At 38.3% G+C, this 26,452-nt stretch overlaps 1 protein-coding gene across 2 annotated transcripts in view; it reads left to right on the forward strand.

Moving 5' to 3' along the window:
• The first annotated feature begins 997 nt into the window (after positions 1–997).
• The window catches only part of Fchsd2 (FCH and double SH3 domains 2), a 241,908-nt gene continuing 216,453 nt past the window's right edge, over positions 998–26,452 (forward strand). For both annotated transcript variants that reach the window (XM_076846669.2, XM_076846670.2), the window contains exons 1-2: positions 998–1,451; positions 3,201–3,298. In XM_076846669.2, the coding sequence (XP_076702784.2) occupies positions 1,431–1,451; positions 3,201–3,298 (119 nt within the window). In that variant the 5' untranslated portion in view covers positions 998–1,430. The remainder of the gene's footprint in view (positions 1,452–3,200; positions 3,299–26,452) is intronic.

Here is a 26,452-nt window from a genome sequence, read left to right on the forward strand (position 1 = left end):
ATGGACACTATCTTTACTTTTATGTAGTGTTGAGGATCCAACCCAGTGCTTCATTTCTACTTCTGCTGTGACCTTCGGAGAGTCTCCACTTTTCTTCAGATACTTGCCTTCCCATTGTGGCACGGTAGCAATGTCTTTTAGACCGCTCTGCTCCCTTTCAGCAGAGTCCCGATGTCTTGTAATAGACAGCGTTTTCTCTTTTGCAGAGCAACCGCTTACTTCCGTACTTCCCACCCCAAATCGCAACGGATTAGCACCTGTAGCCAGTTGTAAAAGGATTTGTCCATGCTCAACCCCTTGTGCACAATTAGCTGGCAGGTAAAGAGGATGTGAGTAGCCGAGAGGAAGCAAAATAATAGATCTCTCTTGCCATGGGCATACCGGGCCCCTTCCCATTGTAAAAACCTCCCTACGAGCGTCGCCCCCCACCATTCCTTTACCCGGACACAAACGCTCAACTAAAGCCGGCAGGAGGTGGGGGCGGCCTGTGCGCGTGCGTCGGCGCAGGGCCCTCTCCCGCCCACGTGCGCGCCCCCAGCTGGAGGCGCGCGCCGCGGCGAGCTGGCGGGAAAGCGCGCGGGAAGCCCCCGGCTGACTCCCGGTGTGGGGGAGGGGGCTGGAGGCGTTTGGAACGTGCCACTCACGGAAAGAAATAGGGGAATTTTCGCGCTCCTCTAGAGTTTCTACCTCTCCCATCCTCCGACCAATCCGTTAGTTCCCCCCGTCCCCCATCATGATACGGAGCCCCGCGTAGCGGCCTCGCGCCCCCGCTGCAGCCTGGCGGGGCCAGCTAACCTGATGGTGCTGGACTAAGCGGTTCCCTCCTCCGCCGGAGCGGGGCGCTGCGCCGCGCGGTGGGGCCGGAAATTCCCGCGGCCTGAGTGGTGGAGCCCTAGCAGGGAGCGCGGCGCCGCCTTCCTCCTCCCGGGGCCGGGCGGGGGCGTTGGGCACCGCGAGGGCCGGGCTGCCGGAGTGGGTGGGGTTGGGGGCCGCCGCGTCCGCCTGGAGCACGGGAGCAGGCGGCAGGCGGGGAGAGCGGGCGACGCGGCAGCACCCTACCAGCGGCTGGACTAGTCGGGAGACCCTAGCGCCCCTGCTCCTGGCCTCCGCCCCCTCGTGGTCTCCGCCTCCTTGCCTCACACACCCCCCGTGCCGCCCGGGCCCCAGGCCTTCCCGGCGCTCCTCCTCCCTCTCTTCATACTCGCTCTGGCCGGGGTCCTTTTGCTGCCTGCTGGCCTTGCTGCTTCTGGGGCGAGTCCTCCTCCTTGGGCTCTCCTTTCTCTCTCTCTCTCTCTCTCTCTCTCACACACACACACACACACACACACACTCGTGCCCTTGCTCTCTCGGCCACCCCTTCCTCTCCAGCCCTACTCCTCTCGTCCTTGCTAACGCTGCCGTCGGGGGAGGATTGATGTCCCTTCAGCATCATGCAGCCACCGCCGAGAAAGGTAAGGGCGCAGCCGTGGAGCTTTGGGGTTCGGGAGGGTATGCGTACTAGGAATGCGGCTGGGGCGACCGCTGCGCCCCCTCCCCCTCCCCGCAAGGGGCCGTGACCGCTTTCGCCTCTGGCTTGTCACGGAGTTGCCGCTGGTTCCAGGCGGGTGTTTGTGGGAGAACGTGTGTGAGGTGCCTTTTCAATCGAGGGACTGCCGGGGTTCGTCTCCTTCACTGCACTGAAGATGCCCCCAGACATTTTACAGGAGTTTTGGGTGTGCATTTGTATGTGTGTGCCTGCATGGCAGTGCTGCCCGCTGCAAAGTGCATTCTCGGGGCTGCATTGAGGGAAGGCGGGGGAGCCCCTGCAGATTTGCAGAGCCTTGTGCGTGTGTGATTGTTTAGTCTGCACCAGGTTTGAGCCCTCCAGCCGCTTGTCGCCACCCCCGCCCGTTTGCAGATTTGCGGGGGATTTGTTTCAAGCCTAGTCCAAAGGTTTGGCCTGGTTTTCCCACAGGGCTGCCGAAAAGAAGTTGGAATAGTCATAGCCCTCCCACTCTAGGGAAAAGCAAATTAAGAATTGATGGATCCTATTTTTCTACCCCCACCCTTTCCACGAGGTTCTTGCTCCGCCCCCAGCCAGGGGGCAAGGAGGCGCTGGCATTGCCCCCAGGAAGGCAAGTGCCCTTCGACAGTGCACTGTGCGTGGCGTGTGCACTTAGATCTGGCCTTGGATAGTCAGGGTGGGAGTGACGAGTGTTCTTGGCTTGTCAGCAGCTTCCCGCTGCGCCCTTCTCTGGCTTTTCCAGTGGCCGAGGCTGTGTCCTTGTCTTTTAAATTCTGCACATGGGTACTGAATGTCTTCTGTGGACACTGGGTGGAGGAGGCCATTCTATCCTCCTCTCGTGGGCAAACATTTGCTGAATGCCAAACTCATCCGTGTCTTCTTTCTCTTTCTTAATCCGGGATCAGTTAAGTGAGACCTTTTCTTTTGCACATGTACTCCCACTCCTCTGGGTAGCCTCGCTCCAGCGGCCAGGATTCCAGGATTGTAACCTCGAACCCTGAGGTCCGGCCTGGCAGGCTTGGAGGCTCTGGCCCGCTGGCATTTGCGGTTCTCGCTGTTTAAAGTGGAGCCTTCACCCGACCTGGCTTGCTGGGTTAGTTTAAAAGCACTGCATATGTTGGAAGGTCACTTTTGCTTTCTCCTTTGTGAGATTGTGATTTGACGCGCTGTCAGCGAGTGGAGGGCATCATCCTGAGACAGTGTGCTTTCTTGCAGCCATTATGGAATAATTTATGTAGTTTGATTCATGCATATTATTTCATGATTGTATAAATTTCGGTCATTAGGTATTAGGTACTCTTATGCTCTCCTCTCCCATCTACACTCTGCTCACTTCTCCTGGTGGTTAATGTCTGAATCTTTTTTGGAAGAAATAGAAGACTGGCTCTTTTAAAACTGTTAGAGGACCTAGGTATGTACTGAGCTTGTGCATGAAATAAATGGCAGTTTATTTTTCATCTTTTTATAATTTTATACCAGTGTATTTTCATTCAGCTTGTTACAGGTCATTTGACTACCTTTTTTATTAAATAAATGTCTTTAATAATGAAACTAGATGGCAAGTAGTGGGTTTATGTTCTTTAGGGAGAGAAAAGTAAGAGGTATATATATTCTGACAAATATTAAAGAGTTTTTCTTAATTTTTTTTTTTGTTCAAGTTGTGGTATGGCCTTAATAAATATATGGTGTATTTTAGGTGAAAGTAACACAAGAACTGAAAAACATTCAAGTTGAGCAGATGACAAAACTTCAAGCCAAACATCAAGCAGAATGTGATTTGCTTGAAGATATGAGGTAAGGTTGTAGTAAATAGTTTGAGAACTTTAAAAAAATTATTTTTAGTTGTAGATGGGCTTAATACCTTTATTTTATTTGTTGCTGGGGATCAAACCCTGTGCCTCACAGGAGCTAGGCAAGTGCTCTACAACTGAGCTACAGCCCCAGCTCCTAGTTTGAGAACTTCCATATCTCTTTTTCAAAGAACCTTTGAGTTGCCAACCCTGTTTGGTTCTACTGATGGAATTTCCTTTTGGATTTCCTGTTTTAAGGCTGTTAGAACTTTGACTCAGCTGGAAATTATAACTGGAACTAACACAATACAAACTTTTTCCCTGTAGTGTAGGAACCTATAATGTACACATACCATTATGAAAAAAACAAGGGCCTTAAAAGTCTGTCAGTCAAATTATAATTATTGAAGTAAAAATTCTTACTTATGTCTTTCCACTGAATTGTAACAATTATTCACTGTATAATTTTACACATATTTTTAAATCAACTCCTATGGTTAATGGTTAATATCTGGGGTGAACCACTCAATCCCAGATGATTAGATACTAGCACTGTTTGTTAAACATGACACATATAACTGTCTTTGAATGTTAAACTTAGTGAGAACTATGTTTTTAATTTATTTTATAATTAAAGTTACTTATATTTATAATCAAGATAACTTTTAATTTAATAGATAAGACATCTTAACTAACATTGTGAAAATTAGTATCTTTCCTTACAGAGTGAAGCATGACTTATTGAAAGAAATGCACTTCCCCTCTTCTTTTTTTTTTTTAACAATCCTGTAGTAAAAACTGACAGTTCGACAGATACTTTTGTAAGGGATAGAAGATGATTTACATTTTGCAATGGTGGTTGCAGTTCTTATTTCACTTTAGTAATTATCAAATTGCAGTTGGATCTATAAGCCTCATCAATTGCCTAACTTTATGTTGGTTTCATAAAAAAATACTAACTAGATGATATTATGATAAAGTATATTTGTTTGGAATTGCTAATAGCCCAAAGATTTTAGTTTAAGGTGTTTCATTTTTTCCTTTTCCATATTTACCTTATGTACTGTTTATGAACATTTCAGCTATATACCTGTTCTTTTAGGGTTTCTGACTAAGGCATATAAATCTATTCTCATCTCTCTTGGATTCACCAATATCGTTGTTTTTCCAACTGAAAAGTACTGTATTTTGTGGTATTGAGGATTGAACCCGGGGCGTTTTACCACTGAGCTAAATTCCTAGTGCTGTTTTTTTTTTTTTTTTTTTTTTTGAGACAGTTATTTCTGAGTTGCCCAGGCTGGCCTCAAACTTGTGATTCTCTTGCCTCAGCCTCCCAACTAGGTGGGATTACAGGTATGTGCTACCACACCTGCTCACAAGGAAATTTTTAAATTTAAAAATTCCTGTGTAAGATATCTGAAGCTAGCTGGGTGCAGTGGCCCATACCTATAATCCTAGTGGCTTAGGAGGCTGAGGCAGGAGGGTTAAGATCGTGAGTTCATAGTCAGCCTCAGCAACAATAAGGCCCTATCTCTAAATAAAATGCATAAAAGGGCTGGGGATGTGGCTCAATGGTTGAGTGCACCTCAGTTCAATCCCCAGTAAAACCCACCCCCCTTTCCCCCTCAAAAAAAAAGATATCTAAAGTTTTATCATGGTCTTAAACATTTGTTAAGTAAGTATATGAAGAAGATACTTTAATTGAAATCTCTAGATGAAGGAAGTAATCAATTTTCAGAAGCATTTCAGGTAGACAACTTTAGTGTATAAGTGAAGATCCTGTGTTGGGTGTGGGTGGTCATGGCCATTAAGTCCTATTGATTTTCTCTTCTAAAAACTTCCTGATTACTCTTTTCTCCTATTGCCTGTACCTTGGTGCAGGAACTTATAATCAAGAATATGGACATGGCAGACAGCTCTGGGTTTGTTTCTAGGCCCTGTCACCTACTAAGGTGTTCTGACTTCTAAAATGTCTTCATTTTTCTACACTTAAGTTGCCCCATTTGTAGAATGGGGCAGTTGTAGTCTTTATTCAGAAGGGTTGTACAGATCAAATGACTGCATATAGATGTGGTATATGTTAAGCTAAGTTGAGGTAGATTTTCACTCTTGCTGCTGCTGTTTAGTTGTTTGTATTATTGCTGATCCATGATATTTTGGCCACATTATTACAATAATATTCTAATTACCAGCAGTGTCCTTATATCTTCCATCCCCCAACCTCTCCTTTTTAATGTCTTTCATATTGTCTTCAGTTAGCTATCAGTTGTTTTATTATATATTAGCTCTCTGTGTACTTCTGGATAAAGGCCCATCACCTTGTCATAACATACATGATGCTCAGCAACCTAGTTGCAAGGTTTCCTTACTAAGTTACGTGGGCATGTTTCATGCCCATGCAACCTTCTTTTTTATTCCTCCTACTTTGGCTCTTTAAGACATCTACTAATCTAGTTGTGTGTTGTACGTCTTTGTTTGCTGTTCCCTCTGCCTGTTAATACCCTTCCTCCCACTTTTTCACATGGCAAATGCTATTACTACCTCTGTAAATTGTTCTCTGTGGTCTCAAAGGAGTTTGATTTTTCACATGTTTCTGGCTTCTCCCACCTTGTGAATTCTTTGAAATTAGAGGTTAAATCTTACTCTTTTGTTTTTTGGTATTGGGGATTGAAGGCAGATGTGCTTTTCCACTGAGCTATGTCCCCAGCCCTTTTATTTTTTTATTTTGAGGCAGGGTTTCATTAAGTTGCTTAGGGCCTTGCTAAGTTGCTGAGAATAGTCTTGAACTTGTGATCATCTTGCCTCAGCTTCTCAGGTCATTGGGATTACAGGCTTGCCCCACTGCACTTGGCTTATTTTTAGTCTTTGTACCTTTAGTTTGGAATGGCAGAATTGTCAAGTGAATATAACTGTATTTAAATGTACTTTATTCAGCCTTGAATGGTGACACATACCTATAACCCCAGTGAATTGGAAAGCTGTGGCAGGAGGATCACAAGTTTGAGGCCAGCCTCAGCAACTTAGCCTAGACTTTGTCTCAAAATAAAAAGGATTGGGGTATAGCTAAGTGGTAGAGTGCCCCTGTGTTCAGTCCTCAATACAGGAGAAACCATATTTGTTCTTAGGTGGGATATTTTATAAGCCATTTGTGGAGGACTATAGTAGGGTATCGTTGAGTTTGTAAAGGTACAATGGGACAAAAAGGAAGAGAGAGACCTATACTCATGCTTTAGTAGGTTAACACAGTATTCCATTCAAAACATTATGGGAAGCCAGGCATGGTGGCACATACCTAGAATTCCAGACAAGAGAATCACAAATTCAAGGCCAGCCTCAGCTACTTACCAAGACTCTGTCTCAAAATAAAAAGACTAGGGATATAATTCAGTGGTAAAATTGCCTCTGGATTATATCCTAATATCCAAAAAAACTACATGAGAGAGCTAGGATGTAGCTCAGTGGTAGAGTGCTTGCCTGGTGTGCACAAGGCCCTGGTGTTGATCCCCAGTACGCCCCCCCCCCCCCACACACACATATACTTACATGGGAGTGTCAGGCACATTATTGCACACCTGTAATCCCAGCAGTCCTGGAGGCTGAGGCAGGAGGATCACAAGCTCAAGCCCAGCCTTGGCAATTTAGCAAGACCCTGTCTCAAAATAAAAAGGACTGGGGATGTAGCTCAAAAATAGTGCCCCTCTAGGTTCAATCCCCAGTACTACCAAAAAAAAAGGGAGTGAACTGAACAGAAAAACATATTTGACTCCTTGTAAAAAATTCTGCTAGTCCCTTAGAGTACCACCAATCTCTTAAATTTTTATTTTACTTGTAAATACAGATACATTCTATATCAAATAGTACAGTATATTTACCATGCCCTCATGAACTTAAATTCTTAGGGTCTGCTATGTTATAGTATGCTTTATAGTTTGACACATTGTGAAATAAGGGTTGCCATGCCATGTGTTATCAAATGTAGCTACATAATTCAGCTTTGTAGAAACAAACCCCTTTGTTTAAAAAAAAAGCCACCCCCCCATCCCCCCATTACACAGAGCAAATGAAAATGCTGAAATTTTTCTATGGTTTCATGTGATGGGAAAGGCTCTATATTTCCTTTTTTTAAATTTTTTTTTTAAAAAAATGTTTATTTTTTAGTTATACACAATACTTTTACTTTGTTTATTTATTTTTATGTGGTGCTGAGGATCGAACCCAGGGCCTCATGCGTGCTAGGGGAGCACTTTACCGCTTAGCCACAACCCCAGCCCTATATTGCCTTTTGTGGAAATACTACACCTTATTGACTGTTACAGCTGTGTCTATGAATATCCTTAAATATACATTTTATAGAAATGTTTCAACTCCACAATAAGGAACTAAGAAATGATTATTTTTTTGCTGCCAACAAACTATAAATGATGAAATATACTTCAAATAAGCAAGACAGTTGTTTGTCTTGTAAAAATTTTCATTTGGTAGGCATTTACTCATTTTGTTATACTACGGACAACTAGGATTTTAAATCATTAATGGAATACTTTATGTATATATGCTAAATTGGTTATATATACATAATTTTGGCTTGCATTTGTAAGAAAAGTTTTTGAAATTGATGTCCAAAAGAGCAGCAATGTTAATCTCAAACATACCCAAGTAATCATCTACTTGTTTTTCCTATTTTATTTTTTGGTGCTGGGGATTGAACCCAGGGCTTTGCAGATGATAAGCATTGTCTGTTCTACTGGGCTACACCCTCACATTTAAAATATTTTGCAATTGAAACTAGATTAATAAACTGATTCTAGATTGATGTAATATAAGCAAGCAGCTGTTTGTGGATAGAGAAATGATAAAGGCCAAAGATGTCTTATGCAGAAATACACTGTACAGAGTGCTTTAGTTTTAACATATCTACCTTCAAGCCCCAAGTTCCATTCAGAGCATTTAAAGATAGTGAAATGTCAGCTAAGGAGGTTTGTTTACTTTTTTTTTTTTTTTGGTACTAAGGATTGAATGCAGGGGTGCTTTACCACTGAGCCATATTCCCAGCGTTTTTTAATTTATTTTTTAAATTTTGAGACAGGTTCTCACTAAGTTTCTTAGGATTTTGTTAAATTGCTGAGGCTCACTTTGAACTTGCAATCCTCTTGCTTTAGCCTCCAGAATTGCTGGGATTATAGGCATGTGCCACCTTACCTGGCTAGAAAAAAGGTTTTATGACTTTTTAAAAAAGAGTTTAATAAACAAACACATAACATATTAAGCGGTAAATAGGAGAGTTTTCTGCTGGATATGGTGAGTTTTCACCCCCACCTTTTTTCCTTCTGGAATTTTGAGGGGAGGAGACCAATTATGATACTGTTTCCTCTTATCCCCACCCCTTTGCTGTCTTCACCTTCTTCAGTTCATTTCTTCCAGGGATGCGTTTGGAAGCTGGTGTGTTGGGATGGAAGTATGAGAGAAAACGATAATTTATTTGTTGTTAATCAGGGACATTCCATGCTTTTGGGGAGATTTTATATTGATGCACATTTTATACTGATGTTTGCTATCAGCAGTAGAGAAACACATTTTACTTTCTTTTTAGTTTACCTTTACTTATTTTTTTCTCTTTTTGTTCTCTAAGGCCTCTTACCAAGTAAGTTTCTAAATTTAGACCCTATGTGATTTCCTTTTTAATATGGTTTATCCTTTTGATGTGCTAAGTAAAAAAAGATTCTTTACTGGGACTCAGAATACAAAGAACTACCATCTTAACAAACACTTTTAGGAGGTCATTATATATTGTAGAAAAGTTATGAAATTATCATATTTATTTTATAGATTTAGGTGGAAACTGAGGCATAGTGAGATGAAGTATGGTGAGGATTCTCAGCTATTTTCTCTAATTCACATACTAGTGCACTCTATCTCATATCTGTCTCCCCAGCTTTTAATCAAGGAACTCATTATGAGTTCTATCTTTTGAAATATTTTGCTTTTGAAAATGTTCATTATTAACTAAAAATTTATTTTCTTTCCTTTCTTCTTTTTTTCCTTCCTTCCTTCCTTCTAGGGAACCCAGAGGCGCTTAATCACTGAGCCACATCCCCAGCCTTTTTTTTATATTTTATTTAGAGGGTCTCACTAAGTTGTTTAGGGCCTTCATAAATTGTTGAGACAGGCTTTGAACTTGTGATCCTCCTGTCTCGGCCTCCTGAGTCACTGGGATTAAAAGCATGTGCTACCATGCCTGCCTAATAGTTTGTTTTCATATATGTGTGTGTGTGTGTGTGTGTGTGTGTGTGTGTGTGTATATATATATATATATATTTTTTTTTTTTTTTTTTTTTCATACATTGAGCTATCAGTGAACTTTTGCTTTTTTTCTTTTTTAATGGTACTAGGATAGAACCCAGGGCCTCACCCATGCCCAGCAAATGTTCTGTCCCTGAGCTACATTCCTGTAGAGGTGATTCTTAAGTGCACTAGATTTTGAGAACACTTGAAGTAGTGGAAAGAATGTGGACCAGAGATTGAATCTCAGCTTTGCTACTTACTAGCTTCGACAAGTTACTAGCCTCATATTTTCTGAGCCTCATATTTCATAGATACAAGAAAATTTTAATGTTTACATTTTTGCTTTTCTGTGGAAGTTAAATGAGATTTGTGAAATGCCAAGTTTGGTAGGTATTCAGCATTGCTGGCTACTATTGTTATTGGATTGAAGTCTGGGAAGAATGTTGTCTTAGTCAAGGTAATAAAGGAAGTTGTGTTTCATCAGTTGTTAAAAACAAAACAAAACAAAACATGCATGTAAGGGCTGGGGTTGTGGCTCAGTGGTAGAGTGCTTGCCTAGCACGTGCAGGGCACTGGGTTCGATCCTCAGCACCACAAATAAATAAATAAAAAATAAAGGTAGGGGCTGGGGTTGTGGCTCAGCGGGAAGAGTGCTCGCCTAGTACGTGTGAGGTGCTGGGTTCGATCCTCAGGACTACATAAAAATAAATAAATAAAGATATTGTGCCCAACTACAACTAAAAAAAAAATAAAGGACATCAACAACTACAAACTATTAAAAAAACAAAAACGTGCGTGGGCCTGGGGTTGTGGCTCAGTGGTAGAGCACTTGCCTAGCACATGTGAGGCACTGGGTTTGATTCTCAGCACCACATATAAAATAAAATAAATAAAATAAAAGTTTATTAACAACAACAACCCAAAACAAAACAAAACAAAAAAATGTGTGTGGCGCCATGGCACATGCCTGTAATCCTAGTGACTTAAGAGACTGAGGTAGGAGGTTTGCAAGTTCAAAGCTAGCCTCTGTAATTTAATGAGACTCTGGCCTCAAAAGAAGGGCTGGGAATGTAGCTCAGTGGTGCAATCCCTAAAACCAGAAAAAGAAAAACAAGTAAAAAAGATTAAAGAAGCAGTATCAGTAGCACATTATTTGACATTCTTACATTGCTTAAATCGAGATGCATCTATATTTGCTTTTGGCTCTCTCGGTGCACTGAACTTTCGGAAAAGGTATCAGCTGTTTCGGAAGAAAATCCCACAGACAATAGTTGTAATACAAACATTGGATCACGTGGGCATTTGATGGCACAGAGGATGGTATTGTGTGAAAAAACTTTGATATAGATGACTGATTCAAAAAAGTGATTCAGAAGAGTTTGCCTCTGAATATGACTAATGCACCAATTAATTTTTTTTATCCTTTTATTGTGCACAATAGAAATATGTGCTAAAAATCTGATAAAATAAGTTTAAAAGAGTTCTTTTCGTAAGTATGAATAAAAATTCTAAGTGATAAGGTGTTATATCAATTTAGTAGGCAGTATTTTTTCTTAATGGGACATAAAGTAATTGTTTAGCAATTAGTGGTGTTTGTTTGCTTGCTTGCTTGCTTATTTATTTATATATTGTGCTAGTGATTAATCCAACAGCCTTGTCCATGCTAGGCAAATGCTTTATTGCTAGGCCATATCCCTAGACCATCAGTGGTTTTAGATGTAATGAAAACTGGGAATAGCATATCAGCTCCTGGACAGTCCTTTTTCATTGATTGGCCAATTATTGCTTCTTAATTTGTGTTCTTTCATATTATAACCCCAAAATGATATAAATCTTTGAGAGAGAATTTTTGAAAATTTAGGGCAGCAAATAAAAGTTCAAGTAGGATGATACTCAACACTTCTTTGAGTGGAAAAATAGATTAAAGTGAGTTTAAAATTAATGAAAAAATATGTGTTTGGGCTGGAGTTGTGGCTCAGTGGTAGTGCTTGCCTAGTATGTGTGAGGCACTGGATTTAATTCTCACTGGATTTAATTTAAATAAATGAATAAAATAAAAGTCCATCAACAACTAAAAGTGTGTGTGTGTGTGTGTGTGTGTGTGTGTATGTATGTATGTATATATATATATAAAAAAATAGAAAATTGCCAGGGCTGGGGTTGTAGCTCAGTGGCAGAGCACTTGCCTAGCATATGTGAGGCCCTGGGTTTGATCCTCAGCACCACATAAAAAAATAAATAAAGGCATGTTGTCCATCTACAACTATATTAGATTCTTTTTTTTTTTTTTTTTTTTCTGGGCATGGTGGTACATGCCGGTAATTCCAGAGGCTTGGGAGGCTGAGGCAGGAGATAGCAAGTTCAAAGCCAGCCTCAGCAAAGGTGACGTGCTAGGCAACTCATTGAGACTTTGTCTCTAAATAAATTCAAAATAGGGCTGGGAATGTGGTTCAGTGGTCGAGTGACCCTTAGTGCAATCCCCAGTACCAAAAAAAATAAAAAAATTATGTGGAATTTCAATTGAATGAATTTAAAATTTAAATACATACTTCCATATTATGGTCAGTTATAGAGGAGGGAGATTAAGAAGGAAATGCAAACTAGGCAGAGGAGGAAATATAGTTTGGGAGGGTCTATTTAATAAAACTTTTTGTCTCTGATCACTGCTTACTTGACTTGAAGTAATTCAAGTTCTTTTTTTTTTTTTTTTTCTTTTTTGGGTGAGGGGCACCAGGGATTGAACTCAGGGGCACTTGGCCACATTCCCAGCCCTATTTGGTATTTTATTTAGAGACAGGGTCTCACTGAGTTGCTTAGTGCCTTGCTTTTGCTGGAATTACCAGCACGTGCCACCATACCCGGCTGAGCTTGAGGTTTTAATAGTACTTCTTCCTGTTGCTAATTTAATGGCTTGTTAGCTTATTATCCATCACTCATAGATCCTTATCGCTGTTAAAATTTAAAGATTTGGTTCTTTAAATTTTATTTTTTTTAAAAAGAGATAGAGCTAGAGAGAGAGAGAGAGAGAGAGAGAGAGAGAGAGAGAGAGAGAATTTTTATTTATTTTTTTTAGTTTTCGGCAGACATAACATCTTTGTATGTGGTGCTGAGAATCGAACCCGGGCCGCATGCATGCCAGGCGAGCGCGCTACCGCTTGAGCCGCATCCCCAGCCCTCTTTAAATTTTAAATGGAATAGTCATTGCAGCCCACTCCAGGTGAAATTATTTTGTGATTTACAGACTAGAGTGGGAGATACTCATCTGAGCCAAATGGACTTAAACTAAGGGCCAATGAAGTTACTCACCACTACAGTTAAGAATAGATATGTTGAAGCCTGGTGTGGTGGTGCACACCTGTAACCTTAGCCCCTTGGGAGGCTCAGGCAGGAGGATCACAAATTCCAGACCAGGCTGGTCAACTTAGACCCTATCTCAAAAATAAAATATAAAGGGCTGGGCATGTAGCTCAGTGGTAGAATGCTTGTGTAGCACGTGTGAGAGGCCCTGGGTTCAATCCTCAGTACTGCAAAAAAAAAAAAAACAAAACGATGTGTTGAATAAATTTTGTGTGCGCTTTTCCCTGACCTGATATTTAGCCACATGCAGTTACATAAATACAATAGATAGTAAAGGTGATCTGTGTGATAGGGTGCAGTGAACAAATACTTCTTAGAAGAATATCACTGCAGTATACGAACACTAATGGTTAGTCTTTTATTTTGAAGTCACTTAAACTTCTCAGAACCTGGTGTTTTTTATCTGTAAATTGAAAAACTATTATGGTCTTATTTTGATAATTAAAGGAATTCATATATAATATCTCTTGCACAGTATGTGGAATGTAATTGATGCTCTATAAATTCATGTGGATTGTAATTTTGTTAAGTAATTGAGAGAATCACTTCAGAAATTATGGTTTGTGACTTATTCCCTAAAGAGTTAACCTGTGGTTGAGAAATATAATGGATCTCACAGATAAACTGAAGCATCTCTTTCACCAAGGTCAGTAGTTCTGTGTACTTTCCATCTTTCTGAGTGTTGGTAATGATTCTCCTCATCATTGCTGGGTGGTTTCTTAAAGCTCCATTTATTATATTTTCATGAAATAGGACTGAAGGTATATATAGCTCAGTGATAGAGCGCTTGCCCAGCATTGCTTAAAGCTCTGGGTACAATCCCCAGTACTGCAAAACCAACCAACCAAACAGCAACACCACCAAAACATGAAACAGTTTGTGGTGGTAGGACAGTTTCTCCTTATCTGATTTTTCTCTCCCTCACTCCCTTATTTCCTTCCATTAGGGAAGTCAGTTTTTACCAGAAATTATCCCAACAGACTTTCTCTTGATATCTTATTGCTGAGTTTGCCTCTTATCTCATGCATGCCTGATGCATAAGCAGGGGTTTGTAAGTTTGGGTTGAGCTGCAAAGAAGGATGAAAATGTGATTATCTTCTTGGGGTGGATCTTTGCCAAGAAATAAGGTAATGGTGGCAGTAATAGGGCTTTTGCTACATAACTGCTTTGCTCTTTTGCCACAGGCCTATTTCTAATTTACTCCTATTAGTTTCCATAAAAATCTTAAAAAATGTATTAGGGTTAGAATATGAGGGATGTTGCTAAAATTCCAGTTGTCCCAAGAGATTGTGAATAAGGAACACAATTTCCCAACTACTTTTGAATATAGTACCTTAGGTCAGGAGTAGGATTTTTGTTTTACCATAGGTAGTGGGCCAGTAGGCCAGTGGCCTGTTAGGATTCTTCTCTTAGGAATTTAGGACTGGTTAAAAATCTTGCACTTCTGGTCATTGGATAATTTGGAGAAGTGATTGTCAAAGGGCCCTGCAGGCAATTGTATTTTATTGATCTCCTTTTACTTCTCAGGCGAGAGCTTTAGTAAAGTGGCTGAACTGAAAGGAGGGAGGGATAAACAAATATCAGCTAAGCTTGTCCCTGTATGAATAGTTTGTCCTACTAATTGAGGAGTGGCAGTTTGGTGTTGGGAGTAAAAAGTGTGAGGCCTTTTACCTGAGGAAGTTGGTATTTTTCTTTGTATGCCCTTGGAATCTTCATTTGAATCCCACAGACAACATTCTGTGTGTGGTATCAGTATTCAGAAGGACCTGATGCATAAGCAGGGGTTTGTAAATTTGGGTTGAGCTGTTGTTTTTCAGTGACTGATTTGGGAACTAGGCACAGAAGTTTTTAACCCTGTCGTTTGTTCCACTGCTGTCATATGTTCATCAGGATTAGTTTATAGATTCTAAGCTGATATTTTTGTTTATTTCGTTTTTATGATGTCTTTGAGTATTACTTGGGCATGCTTTACCATTTGATCTCCTTTTTGGTATTCATGGTGAATGTCTTGTCATCCAGATGTTTTCTGTTTTGAGAACTTTGAAATAATTGTAATTCAAAAGAAAATGTTATTTTTGGTATGATGAAAAGCGTTAGCACATCTGTGGTCGCACAGGAAACAATTGGAGTATATATGTCCTTTGGGTTATGTTTTAGTGGCATTTATTTTTCCTCTCATGAGGGTAGGGGGCAGAAACTTTCTATGTATGCCCTTTTTTGTATGTTTTGAATTTTGAATTACGTGAATATTGCTTACTCTCCAAATTAAAATTAAATGATTCAATAACATTAGTCAATGTTTTATTGCATGTTTATTAAACATAAGATACCATAAAAGTTTAACTTCAGTTGATGCTTAAATACCATTTTGGCTTTTAGTTAGTTTTCAGTGAAGTTATTTCCATTATTAGTAGACTTTCATTTTATGGTACTGGGAATTGAACCCAGAGGCACTTTACTACTGAGCTATATCTTCAGCCCTTTTTAATTTTTATTTTGAGTCAGGGTCTTCCTGAGTTGCTTAGGTCTCACTAAATTCCTGAGACTGGCCTCAAAATTTTAATCCTTCTGCCTCAGCCTCCTAAATTGCTGGGATTACAGGTGTATGCTATCATGCCCAGCTACTTTAAAATTTTTTTTTAATAATACTTTAAAATTTATTTCTAATATGTGCAAATAATAAGAATACTCGATTTACAAGCTGCCCTTTATAAAAAATGATTGTTTTTAGGAAGTTACAACCAGAGTTGGGGAAATAGGCTTTATGTACTACTGTGTTCCTTTCTTTCTGTATTGTGGAATTCTTTTGTCCCCAAATAAGCAAACATATTAGGTGGTTAGATTCCTGTCTAACCTCAGATTTTATGTATGTGTAGGTGCAGTGCTGGATGTTGAATTTAGGGCGTTATGCATGCCAGGCAAGCATTGTATCACTGAGCTATCCTCTCAGCCCAGCCTTAAATTTAGCTATATTTATCCTAAGATTTTATGTCATTGTCATCATTTAAAGCATTGTTTCTGTGGCAAAATGCATTTTACATTTTTAGCTAACTTTCTTCATGGGGTATTTAACATTTGATTTGTTATTAAGAGGTAGTTTATAGATTGAATTGTTGAATATTATTAGTATTCCATTTTATTTTTTCTTATGCATTTTTAATTATACTGCCTTTTTCTTTTTTTTTTTTTTTTTTTTGGTGGTGCTGGAAATTGAAAGTTTTGCAAGTGCTCTACTATTGAGAGTGGCAGTTTGGTGTTGGGAGTAAAAAGTGTGAGGCCTTTTACCTGAGGAAGTTGGTGTGTGTGTTTGTGTATGTGTTTGTGTGTGTATGTGTTGGGAGGGAGTACTGGGGATTGAATCCAGGGATGCTACATTAAGCTACGTCTACAACCCTTTTTAATTTTGAGATAGGGTCTGGCTAAGTTGTGGAATCTGGCCTCAAACTTGAGATCCTCTTGCCTCAGGCTCTGGAGTAGCTTGAATTATAGGTATGCACCCCTATACCTGGCTTTCTTACTTTAAAAACATTTTTTTAGGGGCTGGGGTTGTGGCTCAGCGGTAGAGCTCTTGCCTAGCATGTGCGAGGCGCTGGGTTCGATCCTCAGCACCACATAAAAATAAATAAAATAAAGATACTTAATTTTTTTTTTTTTAGTTATCGATGAACCATATTTCATTAATTTGTTTATATATGGTGCTGAGAATGGAACCCAGTACCCTCACACATGTGAGGCAAGTGCTTTACCACTGAGCTATAACCCCAGCCCTGGCTTCATTGCTTTTTATTGTCCAATGTTGTAGCATAGTGGTTGATGTCCTTATTCACATTTTTGTGTATTTATGTAACCATCTTTTTAGGATATGTTTCTAAAAGGATAATTGATGGCTAAACATTATATACTGTTTAAGTAGCTGTTTATTATATACTGTTCAAGTGGCTGGATATTGAATTTAGGGCCTTATGCATGCTAGATAAGCATTCTGTCACTAACTATACTCTCGGCTCCTCTACCACTGTCTGTACAGGTAGGTACTTTGTTTCCAGGCTTGGCAATAGCATGTTGTACAGGTTCAGTAATCCTTATCTGCAATGCTTGGAACCACAAGCATTTGTATTTTTTTCAGATTTTGGAATATTTGCATATACACACACATACACATGCACATGCACACATACACTAAGATATTGTGAGGATTAGAGCCAAGTCTAAGCACACAATTCAATCATGTTTCATACAAGCCTTACATGCATAGCATGAAGGTAATTTTATATACTCCTTTTAGTGTACTTGAGTTTTGATTGTGACTCATCACATGTGGTCATAGGTGGAGTTTTTCACTTGAGGGATCATATTTGCGCTCAAAAAGTTTTGAATCTTGGAGTATTTTTTTTTGACTTCTGATTAGACATGCTCGACCTATATTATCATTATTTTAATATTGGTTATTATAATATTATAGGTAAAATTTTATTACCTGAATCTTATTTTTTTTGTTTACTAGCAAGGTTGAATTTTTTTGCATGTTTGTCATTTTACATATTTTGTAGTCATCTTTCCTTGCTTAGTTGATTTGAATATTAGTTTTCTAACTGTTTTTTTAAATTTTGAGATTGTAGCTTTTATTTCAGAGTGCTTTTTCTCAGTTTTTTAACTTTGCTTTTTTCAAAAATTCCAAAACTTAGGAAACAACAGTGTGAGTATAGGTTGCTACATACTTGTAAATATAAAAAACATAATGATGTTGAGTATTGAAAATAAAACAATAAAATGTTCCATAAAATACTCAGACATGAAATTATATTATTAAGTAGAATTGAAGTATAATCATTAATAAGAAAAAAAATACTTAAAGATAAATGGAATAATCCAGAAACTCAATAAGCTCAAGGATTTATTCACCCAGTAACATGTTTGAAATACAAAAGGTACAAATTTCAAAATTGTAGGGAGAAATTGACAAATTTATAATTATAGTGAGAGATTTTAACATGCCTCTTTGTGGTTATTTTATTTTTTTAGACACTGCTTCTCTGTGTTGCCTAGGCTGACATTGAACTTGGGCTCAGGTGGTCCTCCTGCCTCAGCCTCCTCCAATCTGGGACTATGGTACATATTACCATGCCTGTCTTTTACATACCTATTTCTGATATTGACACATCAAATAAAAATTAAATAGTATATAGAAGATTTGACTAATAAGCTTAGTTAGTTACATACATACAGAATTCTGTATTTGATATAGAGAAAATGAATTATCAGGTAGGAAAATTGATCATAAAATTCCATAAAAGGAAGTCTCAACATTTTATTGAAATGGTACCATACTTTTGGGGTAGTATGTGGTTAAGGGAGGGCTCAGAAGCCAGATAATGGTTGATTCCTACCTGTATAACTTTAAGTAAGTTGTTTAACTTCTTTGCTTTAGATTTTCTCATCTGTCAAATAGAGATGATAACAGGGCTCTTTTAGAGTTGTTAAGAGGAGCAGAATTCAGAACAATGCCTTGCTTGTAAGGGCTCTGGAAATGTTTATCATCATTATTATAATATTCTCTAATTGCAATGGAATGAAAATAGAAATCAATAATAAAGAGATAAATATTCTTTTTATCTCCTCAAAGGAGATAAAAATACATACTATACATTCTTCTTAACAATTTGGGATGAATTAAGGATATATGCAACAATGTGAATGAATCTTAGAAACACACTGAGTAAAAGAAACTAGGTAGCAATGAGTGCTTACTATTTGATTTCATGTATATTAAATCCTAGACTAGGCAAAACGTAATTTATGGTGGAAAAGAAAGCAGTACTGTGGTTTCCCCTAGAGGTTAAGGGCAAGAATTGATTAAGAAGCAGCATGAGGGAACTTTTGGGGAAGTCGTCCTTCTATGTCTTTTTTTTTTTTTTTGAAGTTTTTTAGTATTTATTTTTTAGTATTCAGCGGACACAACATCTTTGTTTGTATGTGGTGCTGAGGATCGAACCTGGGCCGCACACATGCCAGGCGAGCGTGCTACTGCTTGAGCCACATCTCCAGCCCCCTTCTATGTCTTTATAAGTGTCTGGGTTATACAGGTCTGCACATTTGTCAAAACTCAGATAATGTGTACATAAAGTGTTCGAATTTAGCTGTATGTAGTTTTACATAAAAGACTAAGAAAATATTGGACTTTAGTTAACAGTGTGCATGCTGAAATATTTGGAGGGAAATATACCAATATCTACAATTTGCTTGGCACCAAATATAAGAGGATTAATGGTGGATGTCTAGAGAGATGGATAAAAAAGATAGATATGTGATAAAGCAAGTATAATCAAATTTATGGCAGAATCTAGGTGGTGGCTATATGGGTGTAACTGTAAAATTTTTTGTTACATGTTTGAAAAATTTCATAATCAACTGTTCGAACTTCCATCCTGTCCCTGTTTGTATTTAGAAACTAAAACCAAACAAAAGTACTTCTGAATGAGTTAAAATAGAAATCATAATTGAAACGCTCTAAATACCACACAATAAGAGTAAATGCTCTGAGTAACAAAACTTGTAGGGTAAAAAAATATATATATAACTTAATAGGGTATAGGGCTGGGGATATAGCTCAGTGGTAGAGCATCTGCTTAGCATGCACAAGGTTCTGGGATTGATTCCTAGTGTATGTATATATACATGGTTACACACGCATACATGCACAAAAGTGTAAAGTATGATTCAAGGAAATTTACAGTTTTTAAATAAATTTGTTTTAAAATAGAAGACATTGAAAATTAGTAGGCTTAGTGTTCATTTCAACAAACTAGAAAGATAGCAGAATATACCTAAAAATAATACAAAGGGGTTATAATAAAAAATCAAAGGCTATTATATAGTGTTTATAGTATCAAAAACTTGCTTCAATCATTACACTCATGGTAATGTTTTAGAAGGTCTTTCATTAGCCTGAGAAAAGGTGCATGCCTATAATCCCAACTACTCTGAAGATTGAGGCAGGAGGATCAAAGTTCAAGGCCAGCCTGGGCAATTTAGTGAGACTCTGTCTCAAAATAAAAAGATCTGGGATTATGTATCCCAAAGGCAGTCATCAGTGTAGGCCCCTCCAACCCCCCCCCCCAAAAAAAAAATAAAAAACCAAAAAACTCGACAGTGACCTTTCATTAAAATCATGAATAAGTCAAATGTGCCTCTTGTGATGGTAACTTTTATTATGTGTTGATTTGGCTAGGCTGTAGTATTCAGTTACTTAATCACATATTTATCTTTGAAGGTATTTTGTGGATGTGCTCAACATCTAGTCAGTTAACTTCAAGGGAATTTACCCTCAATTAATGTTGTTGTGCCTCATTTGAAAGGCTTCAGGAGCAAAACTGAAGTTTCCTGAAGAAGAAGAAATTTCGCCTCAAAATGGTAGTGTTAACTCCTGCCTGGATTTCCCCCTTGCTGGTATGCCCTACAAAATTCAGACTTGTGAGCACCAAAATTGCATGACCAGTATCTTAAGAGAAATCCTGTATGTGCCTGTGTCTGTTTACTTACCTGTCTTTTTCTCTCCTATTATTTCTATTACTCTGAAGAATTTTTTTTTTTTTTTTTTTTTTTTTTTTGATACCGGGGATTGAACTCAGGGGCACTCACCCACTGAGCCACATCCTCAACCCCATTTTGTATTTTATTTAGAGACAGGGTCTTACTGAGTTGCTAAGCACCTCACTGTTGCTGAGGCTGGCTTTGAATTCACAGTCCTCCAACTACAGCCTCCTAAACTGCTGGGATTACAGGTGTGCGCCACCACACCCAACACTCTGAAGAATCTTGATTGATATATCCCCAATACCAGAAGATGAAAAAGACACAAGAAAAAATTCTCATCATTTAAAAACAGTAAGATTGTCTAGGTAGGTTCATCTAAGAGCAGATATAAAATGTGAGACCAGCTGGGTGCAGTGGAGCATGTCTATAATCCCAGCAACTTAGTAAATTGGGGCAAGTAGATCACAAGTTTGAGGCCATCTTTAGCAATTTAGTGAGACCCTGTCTCAAATACTGGGGGTGTAGTTCAGTGGAAGAGTGTCCCTGGAGTCAATCTTTAGTACCAAAACAAAACATCAAACAACAACAAAAAGTGAGACTAATAAGAGTTTGGTGAAGTTGTTTGTTATAATAAAACCAATACTGTGTGTATATTCTAGTAATTACCATTATAAAAGTAATAAGAAAATGTCCCCATGCATTTACACTCAATAATAAGGACATCAGAGATCAAAACATAAGTGCTGTGTCAAAACTTTATGGAGAAAATTAAAAAGTACTTTTTGAAGATCATAAAAGAGGATCTGAATTAATGTAGAAATATATTCCGAGTTCATGGATGAAAAGACTTTGTATTAAAGTATCAATTCTCTAGCCTATTAATTCAGTATGATTCCAATCCAAATTTTTCTCATCAAATTTATCAAACTGATTCTAAATTTCACTTGTAAAAGTCAGATCTAAGAACAGGATAGTTCTGAATGTTTGAGAGAATTGCTTTATCAAATAACCTGGAGTGCTTCACTGGCAGAGAGATTATTACTGTTTTTACATGACAAACTGTATGGGTCAGGCCTCTTCCAAATAAATGTATCTGTTTAAATTTTGTCAAACTGTGTTATGTAATTTTGAATTTTGCCATCGAGTACTCTAATTTTCTTAGTAATGTTTGTGTGTGTGTGTGTGTGTGTGTGTGTGTGTGTGTGTTTTCCTGTTAAAGTGAAGCAGAGTAAAGTGATAAACCATATGTGCTGTTTGCAGGTTCAGATCCAGTTTACAGGTGTAAAGTAAACATAGTGTTTCTCCCTAATACCAAGCATCAGGCCAAGTGAGCTGGACTGGAATTACACTGTTAGCCACTAGCACCTATTTTATAGCCTGCATTTAAGATGAATTTTGTGCACGGTGGGGAAATGTGACTATCAGGTCCTTGGGAGTTGTTTAAAGTAACACAAGACATTTCTTTGTATTTTTTTGTTAGCATCTATATCAATGGTATTTACTAAGACCTTAGTAAATACCACTGTTTCAGACATTGCAAAAATAGAGGATATACGACTATTTTTAAAAAATTTTAGGGGCTGGGATTGTGGCTCAGTGGTAGAGCACTCGCCTCGCACGTGCGAGACCCTGGGTTCTATCCTCAGCACCACGTAAAAATAAATAAATAAATAAACAAGTGAAATAAAGGTGTTGTGTCCAACTACAACTAAAAAAAAAGAAAAAAAAAATTAAAGCCTAGTCCCCAGTATGATGGCACACACCTATAATCTCAGTGACTCAAGAGACTGAGGCAGGAGGATTGCAAGTTCTTGGACTGCCTGGCAAAAAAATGAAAAAGGCTGGGATATAACTCAGTGGTAGAGTGCCCTTGGATTCAATTCCTAGTATCACCAAAAAAAAAAAAAAAAAAAAAAAGAAAAATTACCATAAACCTTCTATGGAGGAATATTTGATTGGTTCTTAGGACTGTTGGAGTCCTACAGTCTGTTAGGACTGTTAGCTTATTATAATTAGACTTAATGAATCTCTAAAGTAAATCTACATAAATATAAAATGTGAAGAATATTGATGTTAATAAGCTCCTTTTTTGGCATTTCTTAAGTTTTTTGGGAAAAAATACATATTTTAACTTGGTAGGAATGGGATATATACGTGTGAGTACATACACTTTTTAAAAAATATTTATTTTTTAGCTGTAGTTGGGCACAATACCTTTATTTTATTTATTCATTTTTTATGTAGTGCTGAGGATCAAACCCATGGTCTCGCATGTGCTAGGCAAGTGCTCTACCGCTGAGCCATAACCTCAGCCGAAGCTTTTTATTTTTGGTACTGGGAGTTGAACACAGGAGCACTTAGCACTGATCCACATCCCCAGCCCTTTTTATTTTTTATTTTGAGACAGGATTTTGCTGAGTTGCTGAGACTGGCCTTGCACTTGCAATCCTACTTTCTCAGCCTGCTGGGACCTGGGATTACAGGTGTATACCATCGCACCCGGCTGGCACTTATATTTTATATGAAGGTTTTATGTATACATGCATTTCAGTTTAATTGAACTTCTGTGTGCCTGATGAAGCTTAATACTTGGGGCTAAAAAGCGTTAAGAGATAGAGATGCAAATGTTTTCAATGTAATATAGTTATTAAAACAGGTGCATCCTTTGGGAATGCAGAAGATTAATATTTGGTCCAGAACAAGGATTTAGGTTTTGATTTCTATAAGAGATGATACCTAAATTAAGCTTAATCAAATCTTATAAAAATAGAAGCAGTTTAAAATTTCAAATATTTGATAAACTGAATATTTTTTATTTCAGTGCTTTGCAGGTTCAGAAGTAGTGATACTTAAAAGTAAAGGATATTACTTATTTGGTATTTACCATTTTATTATAATTCTTTTTTTTTTTTTTTTAAAGACAGAGTCTCACTTTGTTCCATAGGATATTCTTAAACTCCTGGGCTCAAGTGATTTTCTGGCTTCAGTAGCTGGGACTACAGGAGTACACCACTATGCCTGACTTTGTTTTACTTTTTTCCTAGCTTTATTGAGTAATAATGTATGTGCAGTAAAATCCATCCATCTTAATTTTATATAGTTTGATATATTTTAATAATTGTATACTGTACCCAGGTCTGATGGTACACATCTATAATCCCAGGGACTCACGAGGCTGAGGCAGGAGGATTGCAAGTTTTAAGCGAGTCTCAGCAACTAAATGAGATCCTGTCTCAAAATAAAAAATAAAAAGGACTGGGGATGTGGCTCCTTGGTTAAGCACTCCTAAGTTCAATTCTGGATTACAAAATAAATAAATAAATAAAAAATTGTATGCTATAGTTGAATAATTACTACCACACTCAATATAGAATATTTCCATCATTGAAGAATTTTTTTTTTTTTTTGGTGCTCTTTGTTTTTCCACTCTCCTGTGCCCCCCCCCCCCCCCGTTTTTTTTTTCCACAAAGACGTAGGTTTACTTAGGAAGTAGACATGGAGCCACACAATTATGTGATAGTTTTCCCTGCACTTGCGTATTTCCCTCATTTTACAAGGGTGGAGGCCAAGGGAACCATTGCTCAAGATTTACAGTGTGCTTTCTGCTTCTTTGTAGCTTGTGGGCATTTCCTTGAAGACTCTTATCTCTCTTTTTATCCTAAATCACTATCTCATTCCTCCTTCTCTCAGACTTTGATCCTTATTCTTAAGAGTTGGTAAAACTTGAAGATCCATCTTCTGTGGCTATTTCAGTTGGGAAGGGGCCATGATCCTGCCTAGTTAGGAATCAAAAGTGTCTCATCCTGACTGGTCTAAAGGAGATAGTGGTCTCAGTTGTGGGGATGATGTAGAATTCTTGTATTGTCATCCTCAACATGGAATTGTTATAATCTGGAAGATACAAACTTTACTGGGAGATTAAAAAGCCGTGGGCACGGGCTGGGGTTGTGGCTCAGAGGTAGAGCACTTGCCTAGCATGCATGAGGCACTGGATTCAATCCTTATCACATTAAAAAAAATTAAAGATATTGTGTTCACCTATAACTAAAAAAATAAAAAAATAATAATTAAAAAAAGGCAAGGGCTGAGCAATAGGAGCAGAAGTATAGATACCAGAGGTTCTAATAACAGTTATAGCCAGGTGAGGGAAAGCCAGTGAACTTTTTAAAAAAATTTTTTATTCTAATTTGTTATATATGACAGCAGAATGCATCACAATTTATATTACACACATAGAGCACAATTTTTCATATCTCTGTTTGTATACAAGGTATATTCACACCATTCGTGTCTTCATAATGTACCTAGGGTAATGATGTCCATTTCATTCCACTATCTTTTTTACCCACTTGCTCCCTCCCTTTCCCTCCTTCCTTTTTGCCCTGTCTAGAGTTCATCTTAACTTCCCATGCTCCCCCTCTCAATCCCACTATGAATCAGCCTCCTTATATCTGAGAAAATATTCAGCATTTGTTTTTTTGGGATTGGCTAACTTCACTTAGCATTATATTCTCCAACTCCATCCATTTACCTGTAAATGCCATGATTTTATTCTCTTTTATTGCTGAATAATATTCCATTGTGTATATATACCACATTTTCTTTATCCATTCATCTACTGAAGGGCATCTACATTGATTCCACAGTTTAGCTATTGTGAATTATGCTGCTATAGACATTGATGTGACTGTGTCCCTGTAGTATCTATTTTAAAGTCCTTTGGGTACAAACCGAGGAGTGGGATAGCTAGGTCATTCCCAGTTTTCCAAGGAATTTCATACTGATTTCCATATTGGCAGTTTCCAAAATTGACCATTTTGCAGTCCTACCAGCAATTATGAGTGTGCCTTTTTCCCCACATCATCTCCAATACTTATTGTTGTTTGTCGTCTTCTTTTTTTTTTTTTTTTAAAGTGAACAGCCTGTGGAGATGGCCACAGCCAGGAGGTGTCACGAGGACAGCCACGCTGAGCATTTTTAAAAAAAAATTTATTTATTTTTTTTAATATTTATGTTCTAGTTCTCAGCGGACACAACATCTTTGTATGTGGTGCTGAGGATCGAACCCGGGTCGCATGCATGCCAGGCGAGCGCGCTACCGCTTGAGCCACATCCCCAGCCCTGTTTGTCTTCTTAATAGCTGCCATTCTGACTGGAGTGAGATGAAATCTTAGAGTAGATTTGATTTGCATTTCTCTAATTTTCAGCATTTTTTTCATATATTTGTTCATTGATTGTATATCATCTTCTGAGAATTGTCTATTCAGTTCCTTGGCCCATTTATTGATTGGGTTATTTGTTTTTTTGGTGCTTAGCTTTTTGAGTTCTTTATATACCGTAGGGATTAATGCTCTATTTGATGTACAAGTGGTAAAAATTTGCTCCCAAGCTGTAGGCTCTCTATTTACCTCACTGATTGTTTCTTTTGCTGAGAAGAAACTTTTTAGTTTGATTCTATCCCATTTATTAATTCTTGTGCTTTAGGAGTCTTATTAAGGAAGTAGGGACCTGATCTGATATGATGGAGATTTGGACCTACTTTTTCTTCTATTAGATTCAAGATCTCTGGTTTAATTCCTAGGTCCTTGATCCACTTTGAGTTGAGTTTTGTGCATGGTGAGAGATAGAGGTTTAATTTTGTTGCATATGCATTTCCAGTTTTCCCAGCACCATTTGTTGAAGAGTCTATCTTTTCTCCAATGTATGTTTTTGGCACCTTTGTTTAATATAAGATAACTGTAGTTACATGGGTTTGTCTCTGTGTCCTCTTTGCTGTACCATTGGTCTACCAGTTTATTTTGGTTCTAATACCATGCTGTTTTTGTTAATATTGCTCTGTAGCATAGTTTAAGGTCTGGTATAGTGATGTTACTTGCTTCACTCTTCTTGCTAAGGATTGTTTTTAGCTATTCTGGCTCTCTTATTTTTCTAGATGAATTTCATGACTGTTTTTTCTGTTTCTATGAGGAATGTCATTGGGATTTTG

This window comes from Callospermophilus lateralis, chromosome 2 (genome assembly GCF_048772815.1).
Source record: "Callospermophilus lateralis isolate mCalLat2 chromosome 2, mCalLat2.hap1, whole genome shotgun sequence".
Classification (NCBI taxonomy): Eukaryota; Metazoa; Chordata; class Mammalia; order Rodentia; family Sciuridae; genus Callospermophilus; species Callospermophilus lateralis.